The 16,929-nt window shown below is 37.1% G+C and overlaps 1 protein-coding gene across 6 annotated transcripts in view; it reads right to left on the minus strand.

Moving 5' to 3' along the window:
- Nucleotides 1-16,929, minus strand: part of UGGT1 (UDP-glucose glycoprotein glucosyltransferase 1) — a 123,096-nt gene that overhangs the window by 70,881 nt on the left and 35,286 nt on the right. For all 6 annotated transcript variants that reach the window (XR_012013038.1, XM_072788689.1, XM_072788688.1 and 3 more), the window contains 6 exons: nucleotides 16,155-16,246; nucleotides 14,393-14,543; nucleotides 13,766-13,885; nucleotides 12,358-12,443; nucleotides 8,077-8,212; nucleotides 5,626-5,757 (listed from right to left, as the gene is read on the minus strand). Coding sequence is in view for 5 of the 6 variants with exons in the window: in XM_072788689.1 (XP_072644790.1) it covers nucleotides 5,626-5,757; nucleotides 8,077-8,212; nucleotides 12,358-12,443; nucleotides 13,766-13,885; nucleotides 14,393-14,543; nucleotides 16,155-16,246 (717 nt within the window). In the remaining variant the exon portion in view is untranslated. The remainder of the gene's footprint in view (nucleotides 1-5,625; nucleotides 5,758-8,076; nucleotides 8,213-12,357; nucleotides 12,444-13,765; nucleotides 13,886-14,392; nucleotides 14,544-16,154; nucleotides 16,247-16,929) is intronic.

Genomic DNA, 16,929 nt, shown 5'->3' on the forward strand with positions numbered 1-16,929 from the left:
CATTGAGATCCAAGAGATAGAGAGGACTCCCCAAAAATCAATAAAAATCGTTCAACACCTTGTCATTTAATAGCGAAACTTGCAAAATTCAAAAATAAAGAGAAAATTCTTAAAGCAGCTTGTGACAAGAAATTCTGAACTTATATGGCAAGAAATATCAGATCAACAGCAGACCTCTCCACAGAGACCTGGCAGGCCAGAAAGGGCTGGCATGATCTATACAGGATAACAGATGAGACAAACATGCAGCCAAGAATACTCTATCCAGCAAGACTCTCATTCACAATAGAAGGAGAGAGAAAGAGCTTCTAGGATAGGCAGAAACTGAAAGAATTTGTGACTACCAAACCAGCTCTGCAAGAAATATTACGGGGGACTCTGTAAAAGAAAGAGGGAGCCCAAAAAAAACAATTCACAAAAACAGGAACTGCATAGGTAATATGATGACACTAAATTCATATCTTTCAATAGTTACTCTGAACGTGATCCCATCAAAAGACACAGGGTATCAGACTGGATAAAAAAGCAGGACCCATCTATTTGCTGTCTACAAGAGACTCATGTTAGACCTAAGGACACCTACAGCCTGAAAATGAAGTGGTACAGAAATATTTACCATTCAAATAGTCCTCAAAGGAAAGCTGGGTAGCAATCCTCATATCAGATAAAGTTTATACCAAACACTGTAATAAGAGATGAAGAAGCACACTATATCAGACTTAAAGGGTCTATCCAAAAGGAAGACCTAACAATCATGAATATTTATGCCCCTAATGTGAGAGCTTCCAAGCATATCAATCAATTAATAACCAAAGTAAAGACATACTTAGATAATAATACACTAATAGTAGTAGACTTCAACACAGCACTTTCAGCAAATGACAGATATTCTAAGCAGAACATCATCAAAGAAACAAGGGCTTTAATTGATATACTAGACCAAATAGATTTCACAGATATATATATATATATATATATATATATGTATATATATAACTTTCCATCTGAACGTAACTGACTACACATTCTTCTCAAGTTCACATGGAACTTTCTCCAGACTACACCACATACGGTCTCCTATCACAAATCAGGTCTCAACCAATACAAAAAGATTGGGATTGTCCCCTGCATATTTTCAGACCACAATGCTTTGAAACTAGAACTAAATCACAAGAAGAAATCTGGAAGAAACTCAAACACAGGGAGGTTAAAGAACATCATACAAAAGACAAATGGGTCAGCCAGGAAATTAGAGGAGAATTAAAAAGATTCATGGAAACTAATGAGAATGGAGATACAATTGTTCAAAATCTTTGGGATACAGCAAAGCAGTCCTGAGAGGGAAATACATCATAATACAAGCATCCCTCAAAACATTGGAAAAACCTCAAATATACAAGCTAACCTCACACCTAAGGGAACTGTAGAAAGACCAGCAACGTAAAGCCTACACCAAGCAGAAGAAGATAGTTAATATAGATTCAAGCAGAACTCAATGAAATAGAGACCAGAAGAACTGTAGAACAGATCAACAAAACCAGGATTTGGTTCTCAGAAAGAATTAATAAGAGAGATAAACCCCTAACCAGTCTTCTTAAAAAGAAAAAGGACTCAATAAAATTATGAATGAAAGAGGAGCGATCACAACCAATAACAAGGATATACAAATGATTTTTAAAACGTATTATGATTAGGAAGCCTGAGTGGCTCAGCGGTTTAGCCCCTGCCTTCAACTCAGGGCATGATCCTGAAGTCACCAGATCGAGTCCCACATAGGGCTCCCTGCATGGAGCCTGCTCCTTCTGCCTGTGTCTCTGCCTCTGTGTGTGTGTCTCTCATGAATAAATAAATACAATCTTTAAAAAAAAAAAAAAAAACGTATTATGAGCAGCTATATGCCAAATTAGGCAACCCAGAAGAAATGGATGCATTTCTGGAAAACCACAAATTACCAAAACTGGAACAGGAAGAAAAGAAAGCTTGAACAGGCCAATGACCAACAAGGAAACTGAAGCAGTCATCAAAAACCTCCCAAGACACAAAGTCCAGGGCCAGATGGCTTTCCAGGGGAATTCTATCAAATGTTTAAAGAAGAAACAATACCTATCCTACTAAAGCTGTTCTGAAAGATAGAAAGGGATGGAATACTTCCAAACTCGTTCTATGAGAACAACATCACCTTAATTCCAAAACCAGACAAAGACCTCACCAAAAAGGAGAATTATAGACCAATATCCCTGATGAACACAGATGTGAAAATTCTCACCAAGATACTAGCCAATAGGATCCAACAGTACATTAAGAAGATTTTTCACCATGACCAAGTAGGATTTATCCCCGGGATGCAAGGCTGGTTCAACACTCCTAAAGCAATCAATGTGATTGATCATATCAACAAGAGAAAAAACAAGAACCATATGATCCTGTCAATAGATGCAGAGGAAAGCACTGGACAAAATACAGCATCCATTCCTGATCAAAACTCTTCAAAGGGATAGAGGAACATTCCTCTATATCTTAAAAGCCATTTATGAAGAGCCCACAGCAAATATCATTCTCAATGAGGAAACACTGAGAGGCTTTCTCCTAAGATCAGGAACACAACAGGATGTCCACTCTCACCACGGCTATTCAATATAGTACTAGAATGAAGAAAAAAGAAGAAAGAAGAAAGAAGAAGAAAGAAAAAGAAGACTGATTCTGCCTCAGCAATCAGACAACAAAAAGAAATAAAAGGCATTCAAATTGGCAAAGAAAAAGTCAAACTCTCCCTCTTCACAGATGACATGATACTGTATGTAGAAAACCCAAAAGTCTCCACCCCAAGATTGCTAGAATTCATACAGCAATTCGGCAATGTGGCAGAATACAAAATCAATGCACAGAAATCAGTGGTATTACTATATAAAAAATGAGACTGAAGAAAGAGAAATTAAGGAGTCAATCCCATTCACAATTGCACCCAAAAGCATAAGATAGCTAGGAATAAACCTAACCAAAGAGGTCAAGGATCTATACCCTAAAAACTACAGAAAACTTCTGAAAGAAATTGAGGAAGAGATAAAGAGACGGAAAAATATTCCATGCTCATGGATTGGAAAAAATAAATATTTTGAAAATGTCTATGCTACCCAGGGCAATTTACATGTTCAATGCAATCCCTATCAAAATACCATGGACTTTCTTCAGAGAGTTGGAGCAAATCATCTTCAGATTTGTGTGGAATCGGAAAAGACCCCGAATAGCCAGGGGAATACTGGAAAGAAAGAAATCCAACGTGGAGGTATCACAATGCTGGACTTCAAGCTGTATTTCAAAGCTGTGATCATCAAGACAGTATGGTACAGGCACAAAAAAAGACACATAGATCAATGGAACAGAATAGAGAACTCAGAAATGGGCCCTCAACTCTATGGTCAACTCATCTTCAACAAAGCAGGAACAATTATCCCCTGGGATAAGGACAGTAAAATGGTGTTGGGAAAACTGGACAGCCATCGTGCAGAAGAATGAACCTGGACCATTCTCTTACATAAAGATAAACTCAAAATGGTTGAGAGCGCTAATGTGAGACAGGAATCCATCAAAATCCTAGAGGAGAACACAGGCAACACCCTTTTTGAACTTGGCCACAGCAACTTCTTGCAAGATACATCCATGAAGGCAAAAATGAACTACTGTGACTTATCAGGATAAAAAGCTTCTGCACGGAAAGAAACAGTCAACAAACTAAAAAAACAACCTACAGAATGGGAGAAGATAGTTACAAATGACCTATCAGATAAAGGGCTAGGACTTAAGATAAAAAGCTTCTGCACAGCAAAGGATACAGTCAACAAAACTCAAAGACAACCTACAGAATGGGAGAGGATATTTGCAAATGATGTACGAGAGAAAGGGCTGGTATCCAAGATCTATAAAGAACTTCTTAAACTCAACACCCAAGAAACAAACAATCCAATCATGAAATGGGCAAAAGACATGAAGAGAAATCTCACGGAGGAAGACATAGACATAGCCAACAAGCACATGAGAAAATGCTCTGCATCACTTGCCACCAGGGAAATACAAATCAAAACCACAATGAGATACCACCTCACACCAGTGAGAATGGCGAAAGTTAACAAGACAGGAAACAACAAATGTTGGAGAGGATGTGGACAAGGGGGAACCCTCTTGCACTCTTGGTGGGAATGTGAACTGGTGCAACCACTCTGGAAAACAGTGTAGAGGTTCCTCAAGAAGTTAAAAATAGAACTACCCTATGATTCAGCAATTGCACTACTGGGGATTTACCCCAAAGATACTGTAGTGAAATGCCGGGACACCTGCACCATGTTCATAGCACCAATGTCCACAATAGACAAACTGTGGAAAGAGCCACGATGCCCCTCAACAGAAGAATGGATAAAGAAGATGTGGTCTATATATACAACGGAATATTAGCCATGAGAAAGGACGAATGAATACCCACCATTTACTTGGATGTGGATGGAACTGAAGGGTAATATGCTGAGTGCAATAAATCAATCTGAGAAGGACAATCATATGATTTCACTCATATGTGGAATATAAGAAATAGTGAAAGGGATTATAAGGGAAAGGAGGGGAACTGAGTGGGAAAAATTAGAGAGGGAGACAAACCGTGATAGACTCCTAACTCTGAGAAACAAACAAAGGGTTGTGGAAGGGGAGGTGGGTGGGGGGAATGGGGTAACTTGGTGACAGGCACTGAGGAGGGCACCTGATGGAATGAGCACTGCGTGTTAGACTATACGTCAGCAAATCGAACTTAAATAAAAATGAACGTAAAATAAAAATAAATTTTAAAAAAAGAAATAAAACAGGAGACATTACAACTGACACCACAGAAATGCAAAGGATCATGAGACTTCTATGAAGAATTTATACACCAACAAACTGGAAAACCAAGAAGAAATGGATACATTTCTAAAACCAGTATAGCAAGACTGAACCAGCAAGAAATATGTCCTTCACTTAAAAGTAAAAAAAGAATTCATAAATACATTTTTATTATTTTAAATTAAAATGTCTCAGAAATGTATTTAGATCCTTTGCCTGAACATTTATTTTCAATAAACCAACTACATTGTTCCTGCTTGCAATAGATAAAGTTCCTTTTAACTGTATTTAATGTTTCACAAAATAAAGTATTATCTTTAAGTAAAAATTTTAAATGTTTCCCTATATCCTTATTACCACCCTTTCCCATTCTGCTTATTATGTTTCTTAATATATTTTTATCTTTAGACTACACAACTAAATAAATGATATACATCAATATGATAAGTCATACATCATACACTTCTAATAGCTTTTATGTGGAACATACATCATACAAGTACTACCACTGCACCTGTGAAGAAGAAAATTTGTTTTTCAATTTAACAGTTAATATGCCAGCCAAAAATCAGTAGTTTCTTCACAAAATTGAAATATAAACTGCATTCATAAACACAGAAAAGTAACCTGGTTTCTAAGTTAAATGCTAGGTACCTAAATACTTGAACCACCACTATCTTTATTAATAACAACTCCCTAGAAAGGGGAGGTAAGGAAAGTATAGTGTTGCAGGCCAATGAGAACTGCCAAAGAATTTCTCACCTTCCGGTTCTGGTCATAAGCAGAGTCAATCCCCAAAATGCTATTCACTTCAACATATGGATACTTCTTTTCCAGGACACTGACCACATGTTCAACTTTTACTTTTTCTCCAGTCCTTACTTTGTTATATATCTGAAGAAAGAAAAATCAAGTAACCAAATATACTTTTAAATCCAAATTTCAGAATGTTTATTACAAAAGATTTCTGAATGTAAAGTGAAAACATGGCTATTTTTCTCGAAAGGTAAAATGGAACATGTTAGCAATTCTCCCTTTTTTATATACTTCCTTAAGGTATCTTCTTATATTAGAAACTACATATTCTTTTTTTTTTTTAAGACTTTATGAGAGACAAAGAGAGAGAGAGAGAGATACAGAGAGACAGAGACACAGGCAGAGACACAGGCCGAGGGAGAAGCAGGCTCCATGCAGGGAGCCTGACATGGGACTCGATCCCAGGTCTCCAGGATCATGCCCTGGGCTGAAGGCAGCGCTAAACCGCTAAGCTACCAGGGCTGCCTGAAACTACATATTCTTAAAACGACCCAATTAGTTCATACTCATATTTAAGTCTCAAATGCAAAAACGTGTTGATTTTTTTAAAAATCTGACTGCCTTTATATAATCATTGAAATAAGAACTCATGGCCTTGAGGCGCCTAGGTGGCTCAGTGGTTGAGCATCTGCCTTTGGTTCAGGTCGTGATCCACAGGTCCTGGGATCAAGTCCCATATCGGGCTCCCCACAGGGAGCCTGCTTCTCCCTCCGCCTATGTCTGTCTGTATCTCTCAGGAACAAATAAATAAAATCTTAAAAAAAAAAAAAAAAAAAAAAACTCATGGCCATGATGTTTAGGGGAGAAAAAGTTATACGTATAGCAAAATCCTTGTTTTTAAAACAGCAGATATAAACCAAATAACACAACTGTCTCTGTATACATACAGTTAAACACCTAGAAGGACATAAGACAACCTTCTAATAGTGTCTGCCTTTAAGGAGCAGGATTTGGGAAGGCAGAGAATGAGAAATTTTAAATCAATACACTTTAATATTATTTTTAAAAATTTTACAATCCACATACAATGTTTTTTCTTGTTGCAATTAAAGATTTTAAAAAATGAAAACTCGTATTATCCTTTCCTTCATATACACAGCTATCAGGGTGGTGGACCAACTTTAAAAAGCAGACTTTAAAACACATCCTCAGCAGCTTCTTCTGAACTTCTTTCTTTCTCCCTAGTTCTATTGCTAACCGCAATTCACCATCGTCTCTCTCACAGAGATCCCAACAAGAGCTCACAAACTATCACTGCCACCACCTTTACTCTGTGTTAGATCTGCCTCCATACATGCATCAGAATGCTTTTAACTGGAGTTTAACTTCTGCAAACTGGACACTCGTTGCCTGGCTGATGGCCTTGATGACTAGGTTCCCCTCTCAGCTCTGCTCAAGCCAAATGGACAACAGGGAATCACTACCTCTGATTTGTAGCCATTGCTCAACTGACTTCTGTTTTCCCTCCTACACTCAGTTGGGACAACTTCCCACTCCAAAACAATGCCATCCCTAGTGGAATGAGGTCTTGATGTTGCCATAGTTGGCTGTGGTTCCCACACTGCATTAACCACCTGCACAGACATCTCTCCCACCAGACAGCAAAGTCTTTGAGAACAGGGGGAAAATTTTACTCTTCTTTGTATTCCTTGCAGCTTGTAGCAGGCCTGGCAAATGTAAGTCTTTAATAGATGTTAGCCAAATAAATAAATGAACATTTTAACTAATAAAAAAATGCCCCAGACTGAATTTCTAAACAATAAACATAACAAACATAATAAACAGCAGGCTGACATGTTTATAAATTTTTTAAAAAGTGGTGAAAATCAACTGCTTTAAAGATGGTTTTCTAATAATTACCATTAATCTGTAAGCAAAACAACTGTTACTTATAAATTTTTTATATTCAAAAATAGAAAAAAAGAAAACACCAGACTTCCTTGTTTGAACTTGAACAAATATCTTAAGTATATTTAAAACTTAGAGCATTTCAGTTCCCAAGGCAAAAGATATAGAGAAAACAGACAATAAGAATTTATAATTTGAATATTAAATTGAATTAAAATATCATAAAGACCTTAAAGGGGATAAAAGCAAACATTTTTTTAAACAAGAAGAGAACATTACATTTACCAAAAAAAATTAGTGATTTCAAATCACCAAAAGGCAGAAGACTAAGATATATTAGTAGGGCTCCTAAGGAATCTTAGCTGAAATCACAGCAATCTATTACTAACATCAGTGAATCAGTAAAAGCAACTCCTTAAATATAAAACACAAAAGTTGAGAGAATTTATCAAGCTTTTTCTCTTTATAGAAATATAAGATCCTTTTAACTCATACTGTTTCTTAAAGTTAAATTAAGAAAATTATTCACCATTTTGATTGAAAACATACATGTATCAGAGTTTGGAAGGCATGATAATCATCCACTTCTTGAGCAACATAATTATATGCTCTCAGAATAGCCACTCCAGCATCTTGCATCCCATCAACATCTTCAGAGTCATTAACCACAAAGATTAAACCAATTCTGAGGGAGAAGGGGAAGGGCAAAAAGAAGAAAAAGAACTTATCTCAAAAACGCAACTGGTTAAAAGGAATGGCATTCCTGTATCCCACTCACATATTGTAACTTCCTCTACTGAAAACTTCCTCTTCTGAAAAGCACAGTTCACATCCTACTCTAACACGGTTGGCAAAGGCATTCATCACTCAAAGAAGAGAAAATCAGGTTCCCAAAGGTGGTTTAGACTTTGCAACTGTTAAAGCACACTGGTTCCACATGGTGAAATAAGGCCTTTACTGAAATGAAGGGTTTCACTATAGTTTTAGATGGGGATTTTGTTTTTAAACAAAACTTAGGGGAAGTGAACATTTTCAGAATGTGAAAATATATTTAAAAAGGGGGTTATTTAACATAGGCAAGATGAAAATCATTGGTAAATGGAAAACATGAAAATCATTATATTACCTGTTGGCAAAAAGCTACAACCGAGATTAATGTTTATTACATATTAAAAGAATGAACCACAATAAGATACCATACCATTACACATCTACAAACTAACATGCACACACGCACACACACAAACAAAAAAAGCCAAATAAAAGCAAAAACTTGCACTGGCCAATACAGAAGTCACTAGCCTACATACTGAAGCAAAACCAATTCAATTGATAAAGGACAGTCTTTTTAACAAATGATGTTGTAACTGGACAACCACAATGCAAAAAAAAAAAAAAAATCTAGGCAGAGACCTTGTATCTCTCACAAAAAATTAACTCAAAATGGATCATAAACATCAATGTAAAACACAGAACTATAAAATTCCTAGAGAAAGGAACACAGAAAATTTAGGTGATCGTGGGTTGGGCAATGATTTACTGGATCTAACAGCAAAAACATGATCCATGACCAAAAAAAAAAAAAGATGAGCTAAGCTTCATTGAAATTAGGGCTTCTAAAAAAAAGAAAGAAAGAAATTAGGGCTTCTGCTTTGTGAAAGACATCATTAAGGGAATGAAGACAAGCCACAGATTGGCAAAAATCCTATCTGATAAAGGGCAGATACCCAAAATGTACAAAGAACTCTTCAAACTCAACAAAATTTTAGGATGGGCAAAAGATCTGAACTGGTACCTCAGCAAACAAGGCAGAGTTGTCAAAAAAAGATGCTCAACATCATGTAATTAGGGAATTTCAAATTAAAACCACAATGAGATTTCACTACAGAACTATTAGAATAGCTAAAATCCAAAACACTGACAACATCAAATTCTAGAGAGTATGTTGAGCAACAAGAACTCTTATTCATTGCTGGCAAGAATGCAAAATAGCCCAACCACATTGGAAAACAGTGTGGTAGTTTCTTTTAAAACAAAACACTTGGGATGCCTGGGGGCCCAGCAGTTGAGTGTCTGCCTTTGGTTCAGGGTGTGGTCCTGGAGTCTCAGGATCAAGTCTCACATCGGGCTCCCTGCAGGGAACCTGCTTCTCCCTCTGCCAATGTCTCTCTCCTTCTGTGTCTCTCATAAATAAATACATAAAATCAAAAAAAAAAATTTACCTTTTACCATAAGATAAAGCAATTGTGCCCCTTGGTATATACCCAAATGAGCTAAAAACTTATGTCCATACAAAAACCTATACATGGATGTTTTTTTTGTTTTTTTTTTTTTAATTTTTTTTTTTTTAATTTTTATTTATTTATGATAGTCACAGAGAGAGAGAGAGAGGCAGAGACATAGGCAGAGGGAGAAGCAGGCTCCATGCACCGGGAGCCTGATGTGGGATTCGATCCTGGGTCTCCAGGATCGCGCCCTGGGCCAAAGGCAGGCGCCAAACCGTTGCGCCACCCAGGGATCCCTATACATGGATGTTTACAGCAACTTTATAAATTGCCCAAACCTGGAAGCAACCAAGATGTCTGTCTATAGGTGACTGGATTTAAAAACAAAACAAAACACTGGAGTACATCTATATAATGGAATATTATTTGGCGATAAAATGGTCTATCAAGTCACAAGAAGACATAGACAAACCTTAAAAGCATACTGCTAAATGAAAAAAAAAAAAAGCCCATCTAATGAAGATATAAATATCATGAGCCTAGAAACTCATATTGTCTGGAAACAGCAAAACAAGGGAGACAGTTAAAGAGACCACTGGTTGCCAGTGGTTGAGAGGGAAGGACAAACAGATGAGGCACAAGGGATGTGGAGGATAGTGGAACTATTCCATAGGATTGTGTGCTGGTGGAAACATGTCATTGCACATCTGTCAAAAACCACAGAATATACAATGCAAACAATGAACCCTAATGTAAGGTACAAACATTAGTTAATAATGTATCAATACCAGGTAATTAACATTGCTCTAAAAAAATACGGTCTATTAATTAGACAAAGGTAAAGCTTAAAAATAGAAGAAGAAAATACAAAAAGATACATAACCAACATCATGCTCTCCTGAGATATGTGTACAGTGTATGTATATGTACATGGTGGTAGCAAGAGGGTTTGTTTATAGATGAAAATTGTGTTTCTTTTTTAAAATCCCACTCGTAACAGAAATCATAGGAGTAGGCTCCGGGCACAAATGACCTAAATGTTACTCTTATGAAAACAGATATAAGAGCTAAGCATCTCCTCACAAAGGAATTCCCCTTTCCAAGTTTCTAATTTCTAGAAAGGGCATCAGTTTTTCTGTTAGGTAGGCCTCAAAATTCAGACTTCTTTTTCTTTCAGGCCCAGTCTCTCATCAAGTACCACGGATTTGTCCCCTCTCCTCAGCCCGTCAACCCCACAGCAACAGAAACAAAGACTAAAGGAGATGCCAGTCTGCCTTGGGGCTCCATCAATGATGCCAACACACCTCTCTACTACCATGAGTTAAGGGTCTTCTCACCTACTTTGCAATATGAAAACTATATTCCCTCTTCTTATCCCTCAATACAACTCAATAAACATTTAGTGCCCACTGTGTACCGTGGGCCAACTTCTTCGATGTTCTTTTATTTCCCTTTTAATCAAAATAGAGCTCTGGCTGCAATCCAGTAGTTTAGTCCTCCATCAAACGAGGGGATATTTATATTTCACATGAAAAATTTCACTAAAAAAAATCTCTGCTTTTCCATCAATAAAAACCCTCTATTTTCTTCAAAGCTTAACTAATATCCAACTGTTCCATAAAACCTTTGTCTCGCCCAAATAACCTTCGTTTATAATCTTTGGTTTCCCTGAAATTATAAAGCTAGGACATAACCTAGCACCTGATCAAGTATCTTTAAGTGAACGAAATCACATACAGTATTTTTTCCAAGGAGGTAGGAATACAGCTTAGATACTATCCACAGCATTTAGCTCAGTGCTGGCTGGGTACAGAACACACACAACATTTGTTGACTAGCCTTTTCTTCTTCTCTATTTTCACGTTTTCTAAGAATTCAAATTTTCTGTTGACATTATTCATGAAAATATCTTAATACACATACATAAAGCATTAAAACACAGTTCTTAAAAGGCACAGTGAAAAATCCAGCCAATCAAGTACTCTGTTGGTAGATTTGGCAACGCAAATAAAACAAGTGTGTCTGCATCTACAAAAAGCAGCATGTACACCTGGTCTTTAACAGTCTAAAGAAGCTGTTGGCAGAGCTCTTTATCTTCACTGGAAGGGGAAATAGGCTTTGCGATGTTGATGCTTACCTAGGAAAATTCCCATCCACTGGGAAGCAAGCTGGTCTAACTATTTTTACATGGGCTATTTATTAATAATTCAGTGGTGTTAAGTTTTTATTCATTGAGAATCAAATTTTCTAACTCAAAAGATACTGCTTCATACTTAAACAAAAGATACAACTGCCATTAATGATCCAACTATTATTTTTTTTTTAAGATTTTTTATTTATTCGTGATATACACACAGAGAGAGGGAGAGAGAGGCAGAGACACGGGCAGAAGGAGAAGCAGGCTCCATGCAGGAAGCCCGATGTGGGACTCGATCCCAGGTCTCCAGGATCACACCCTGGGCCAAAGGCAGGTGCTAAACCGCTGAGCCACCCAGGGATCCCCGATCCAACTATTATTTATCTAATAGCAGCAGACTTGCACTTAAGAATGACAAACAAAACCTCAGCTAATTAGGTTTATAGCATACAATAATACCAGTGTTACCTTAATGGTATATGATTACTGAGGAACATCTCAGCTGTGTTAATCAACTCTGCTGTGGTCTCATGAGGAGGATCAACGATGAAAACCTGTGAAGGGGAAAGGAAAAGGGAACACATAAAATGAAATTTATTCAAATATCACAGGGCCAATAAAAATGCTGTTACGCTTTGTACTTAAAGGTAATCTTTTCCCAGTGACTCTTGAACCACATAAAAAAGGAGTTACACAAACAGCAGTTTCCCTCCTTAATGTTCAGAGAATATGGTACTGAAAAGCGAACTCATTTTCCATGGTGTTCTGCTAATAACATGGGAACTGTGTTCCAGATTATCAACACCCATACTTTTATGACACCTAACAAAACCCAGGTTTTATTAACTCTCTTACCTTTGAAAACAGAGATTACCTTTCTTGTGTATTCATTTCTAAGCATCTTTTAATTAAGAACTCATTCAGAATTCAATTTTTAGACCACAATAGAACTATCATGTATTAACACTTCATAATGTGCATTAAATACATTTATAATCTCATTTAATAAACTTCAGAAACATAATAAGAGAAAGAATGAAATACTGACTGGGAATGAAAAGAAGTAGTTTCAAGAGTGAGGCAAGTATAGAGGATAGTTTCGCTTGCAAGCTCCGGGGAAGATGACCTGCCCCCAATCTCTAAGAGCAAATGGTGGAAAAAGAAGAAACGAGAGGCAGAAAAGAAGGCCAACTAAAAACCTCTCCTCTCTCTAACAAGTAGGAGCTCACAGAAAGATGTATTGAAATTTTAGAAATTAAGATATTAAAGGAAAAGAATAGCGGCATATTCATCTTCTGAGTAAAAATATCTTTAAATAAAACAAAGGGTGCCTGGGCGGCACAGTCACTGAAGTGTCAGATTCTTGATTTAGCTCAGGTTGTGCTCTCAGGGTCTTAAGATTAAGCCCCACATCAGTCTCCACACTCAGTGCAGAATCCACTTAAGATTCTCTCTCCAAAAAAAAAAAAAAAAAGATTTTCTCTCCGTCCCTCTCCCCCTGTCTCTCCCCATTCTTGCCTGCATGCACACACACTCTCTCTCTCTCTCTCTCTCTCCCTAAAATAAATAAATAAATCTTAAAAAAAAAAAACTAAAACAATACGATCTGAACTTTCAGGTTAAGGATGAGGAACATTTTTTATGACTTGATGGAGGCAGTATTGCTACTGTGACATCTCACAGCCTTAAACATGATCAATACATTTTAAAACCCTTTCAGTTTGAATATGGAGGTAGAAGAACATATTTAGTGGTCATAGTGGTGGAAGAAGCAGCTACTACAGGGGAGAAATGAACAGTCTAGATTTGCCTGAAAGGCAGGGAAGAAGGCAAGGGAGAAACAGCACATTGCCAGACAATAAGGAATTTTACTCACCATGTTATGCAAGTTTTTCCTTATCTGCCGGATAACACCAGGAAAGGTGGGTCGAAGCAACTCTTGTAGACTAGAAGGCCATGAATTATATCTGCTGTCAACCTCCAAGTTGTTGATCCACTAGGAAAAAAAGCACAACATGGGGCATACACTTTAGTTACTATTAGTGAAATTACCAAAAATAACAGTAAGACTTGAAATGATTTTAAGAAGAATCACATAGGAAAGACCTCTAAATACAAAATAATCAAAGTTCTTTTAAAGAAGGATTGGCCAAAAAATATATACACAATAATCACACAGAACTTGTATGCAAATGAGAAAATACAAACTTAGCATTCTTTTTCCCAAAAGACACTCAAGCTGAATTCTAGGGGGAAACAAAACTGTAAAAATCACTGTCGTAACCAAATTAAATATAATAGTTTAACTTTTTGGAGGATTTAAGAGACTACTTTATCTTATATACAAAGTCCCACATAAGCAGTTGTTCTAAATCACTGTTTGATGCCAATAATGTAAGTAAGGGATGGGAAAAATAATTTACTTCTCACAAAAGACAAGTGAGAAAACCATAATAAAATGCCTGGCTAGAACGCTCCTTGGACACCCCAACAGAATACCTACTGAAATAGCAGGACTCCGGATGTCTACAGCATAGTCAGCCTCAGAGGGCTGGATGTTCAGCTTCAAAACATTATGCAGAGAAAGGCCTTCTATTCCCAATCTATGCAGACCCTCCATTACCCGAGCTTCATTCCTCAATACATCAAACAGACTGGGGAGGAAAAAAGGTATTTAGAAGAAAAAACTTTATTTAAAAAAACCTCACCATGAAAAAATTTATCAGTTCAAACACAATGTTCTGTTCAAATAAAAAAAAAAAAAAGGAGTTCTTCCCCTTGCTTCATCTTGTCAAAATATGTAGAACCAAGTAGATAGGACTTGCTTCTTATTTATACTTATCAATGTTATCTACCAGATATAAAATTATCTCTAAATATAAACACCCAGTTTGAGAATTATATAATCCTCACCTGAATTTTATACTGCATGTTTTTAAAAAACACTATGGTAACCTCTCTATTATTTCTTACAACTGCACATAAATCTACAACTATCTCATAATTTAAAATTTATCTCAAAGAATACATTACGTAGATTTAACGTAAATTACAACATCAGTGTCAATTAACAAAGTACACACACTTACAACCACAGTAAAAGGTATGGAGGAATTTATACCCAACGAAGAGATTTGCTAGGAAAAGTAGAAGAGATATGGAGGAGGAAGAAGTAAGAAATCAGGATGAAGGGGGATCCCTGGGTGGCGCAGCGGTTTAGCGCCTGCCTTTAGCCCAGGGCGCGATCCTGGAGACCTGGGATCAAATTCCACATCAGGCTTCCGGTGCATGGAGCCTGCTTCTCCCTCTGCCTATGTCTCTGCCTCTCTCTCTCTCTCTCTATCATAAAAAAAAAAAAAAAAAGAAAAGAAAAGAAAAGAAATCAGGATGAAGACTTTACTTTTCTTAGTTCTTTTACCTGTGTATCATCTAAAATTGTTTAAATGAGCAAAGCACTCAGTTGTAAACTCTGAAAAATTAAAGAGACATGCGTCTATTTTTTACTTTAAAAAAAAAAAAAAAAACAGACCTGGGCAATTTTTTAAAGTATCCATACCCATTTTACTAACTCTGAAAAGTAGGAGAACATAAAAGCTCAATTAAAATAATGTAAAAAATATCCTACTGTGAGAGAACTCGTTCTTCTGAAGGATTAGCAATAACTTTCGTTTTTACTATTACAAAGCCACAGTGTCAAGTCTGTCGATCTTAATTCTATGGACAAAAATTTGAATTCTACCTAACAATCCACACCCCTCCTTGTAAATTCATGAAGCCAACTAAGAGCAAGTTAGTCCTGAACCACATTTTAACAACACAAAAAAGAAATACTTTTTTTTTTTTAAAAGATTTATCCATTTGAGAGACAAAGGAGAGAGAGAGACAGACAGAGAGGGAGGGAAGAGGAGAGAGGCAAAGGGAGAAACCCAAGCATACTCCACGTGGGCCTCAATCTCACAGCCCTAAGATTACAGTCCAGAGATTACCACCTGAGCTAAAACCAATAGTCAGCTACTTAACTGTGCCACCCAAGCGTCCCTCTAGATATTCAAAGGCATCCTCTAAAGACACTTGGGCCCTCAATGTCCATTATGATAAATGACAGTATCATCATGCCCATCCCAGTCCTGAACCTACCTAAAGTGCTCTCACTGCACCTAGTAAGCCATTAGGCTTTACACATGTCACATCAAGTAAGAAAAACAATTTGAACATGTTATAAGGAGCTAACATTATAGAACATTTCCAGAGAATATTATCCATACCTGAATATATCCTGTGTATCTAAATCAATATGAAGTCCATTGATGAACAGTGCACTATCTCCAGGCTGTAATCCTAAAGTTCCCTTGAAATACTGAAATATTAAAAAAAAAAAAAAAAATTGTTAAGCAGCAAGAGAATGTTTAACAAAAACTTCCATATTTCTGATTTCATGTACAAATGCTGCACCCTTGTATTATAGAAAATCCTGAAGCTGGGATAAGATTTCCTTTTATGTACTCCCAAAGACCCTTCTTAGCATTTATTTCATGGTAATGAAACTGCTGGTTCATGAGAAATATACCTCTCTTCCCTTCTTCCTTCCAACTATGATTAATAGAATGGTTTCCTATAATGTTGGGGGAAGGAGGAAGAGGGAGATTGGTTAAATAAGCCAAGCGCTGAGGGTCACTTTTCATAAAAGAGGACTTCTATTACTTTTCCCTGCTTGTGACACCAAGGTGGTAGCAGCAGTCACTAACAGCTGGGCCTTCTTGATGAACTCCAGGGATCTAATCTAAAATGGTTTCAAACCCCCACAGCTCCCTTAAACCTTCAAACTAATGCACACTAAGAAACTGAGTTGCTGCCCTGAGGATAGCACCTACATGCAACCTAACTCTCCAAGACCAGCTCTACTCCCTGAGACCATGGCTGCCATGGCACACAGGTGACTGCAGTCCCTACAGCCCTTCAGACCTGCCTGACCCATCCAACACACTGCTTGGATGTCATGCTGTAGCTTCTGTTGACTTCTTTCCATTTAATTACTCTCCT

This window comes from Canis lupus, chromosome 20 (assembly GCF_048164855.1).
Source record: "Canis lupus baileyi chromosome 20, mCanLup2.hap1, whole genome shotgun sequence".
Taxonomy (NCBI): Eukaryota; Metazoa; Chordata; class Mammalia; order Carnivora; family Canidae; genus Canis; species Canis lupus.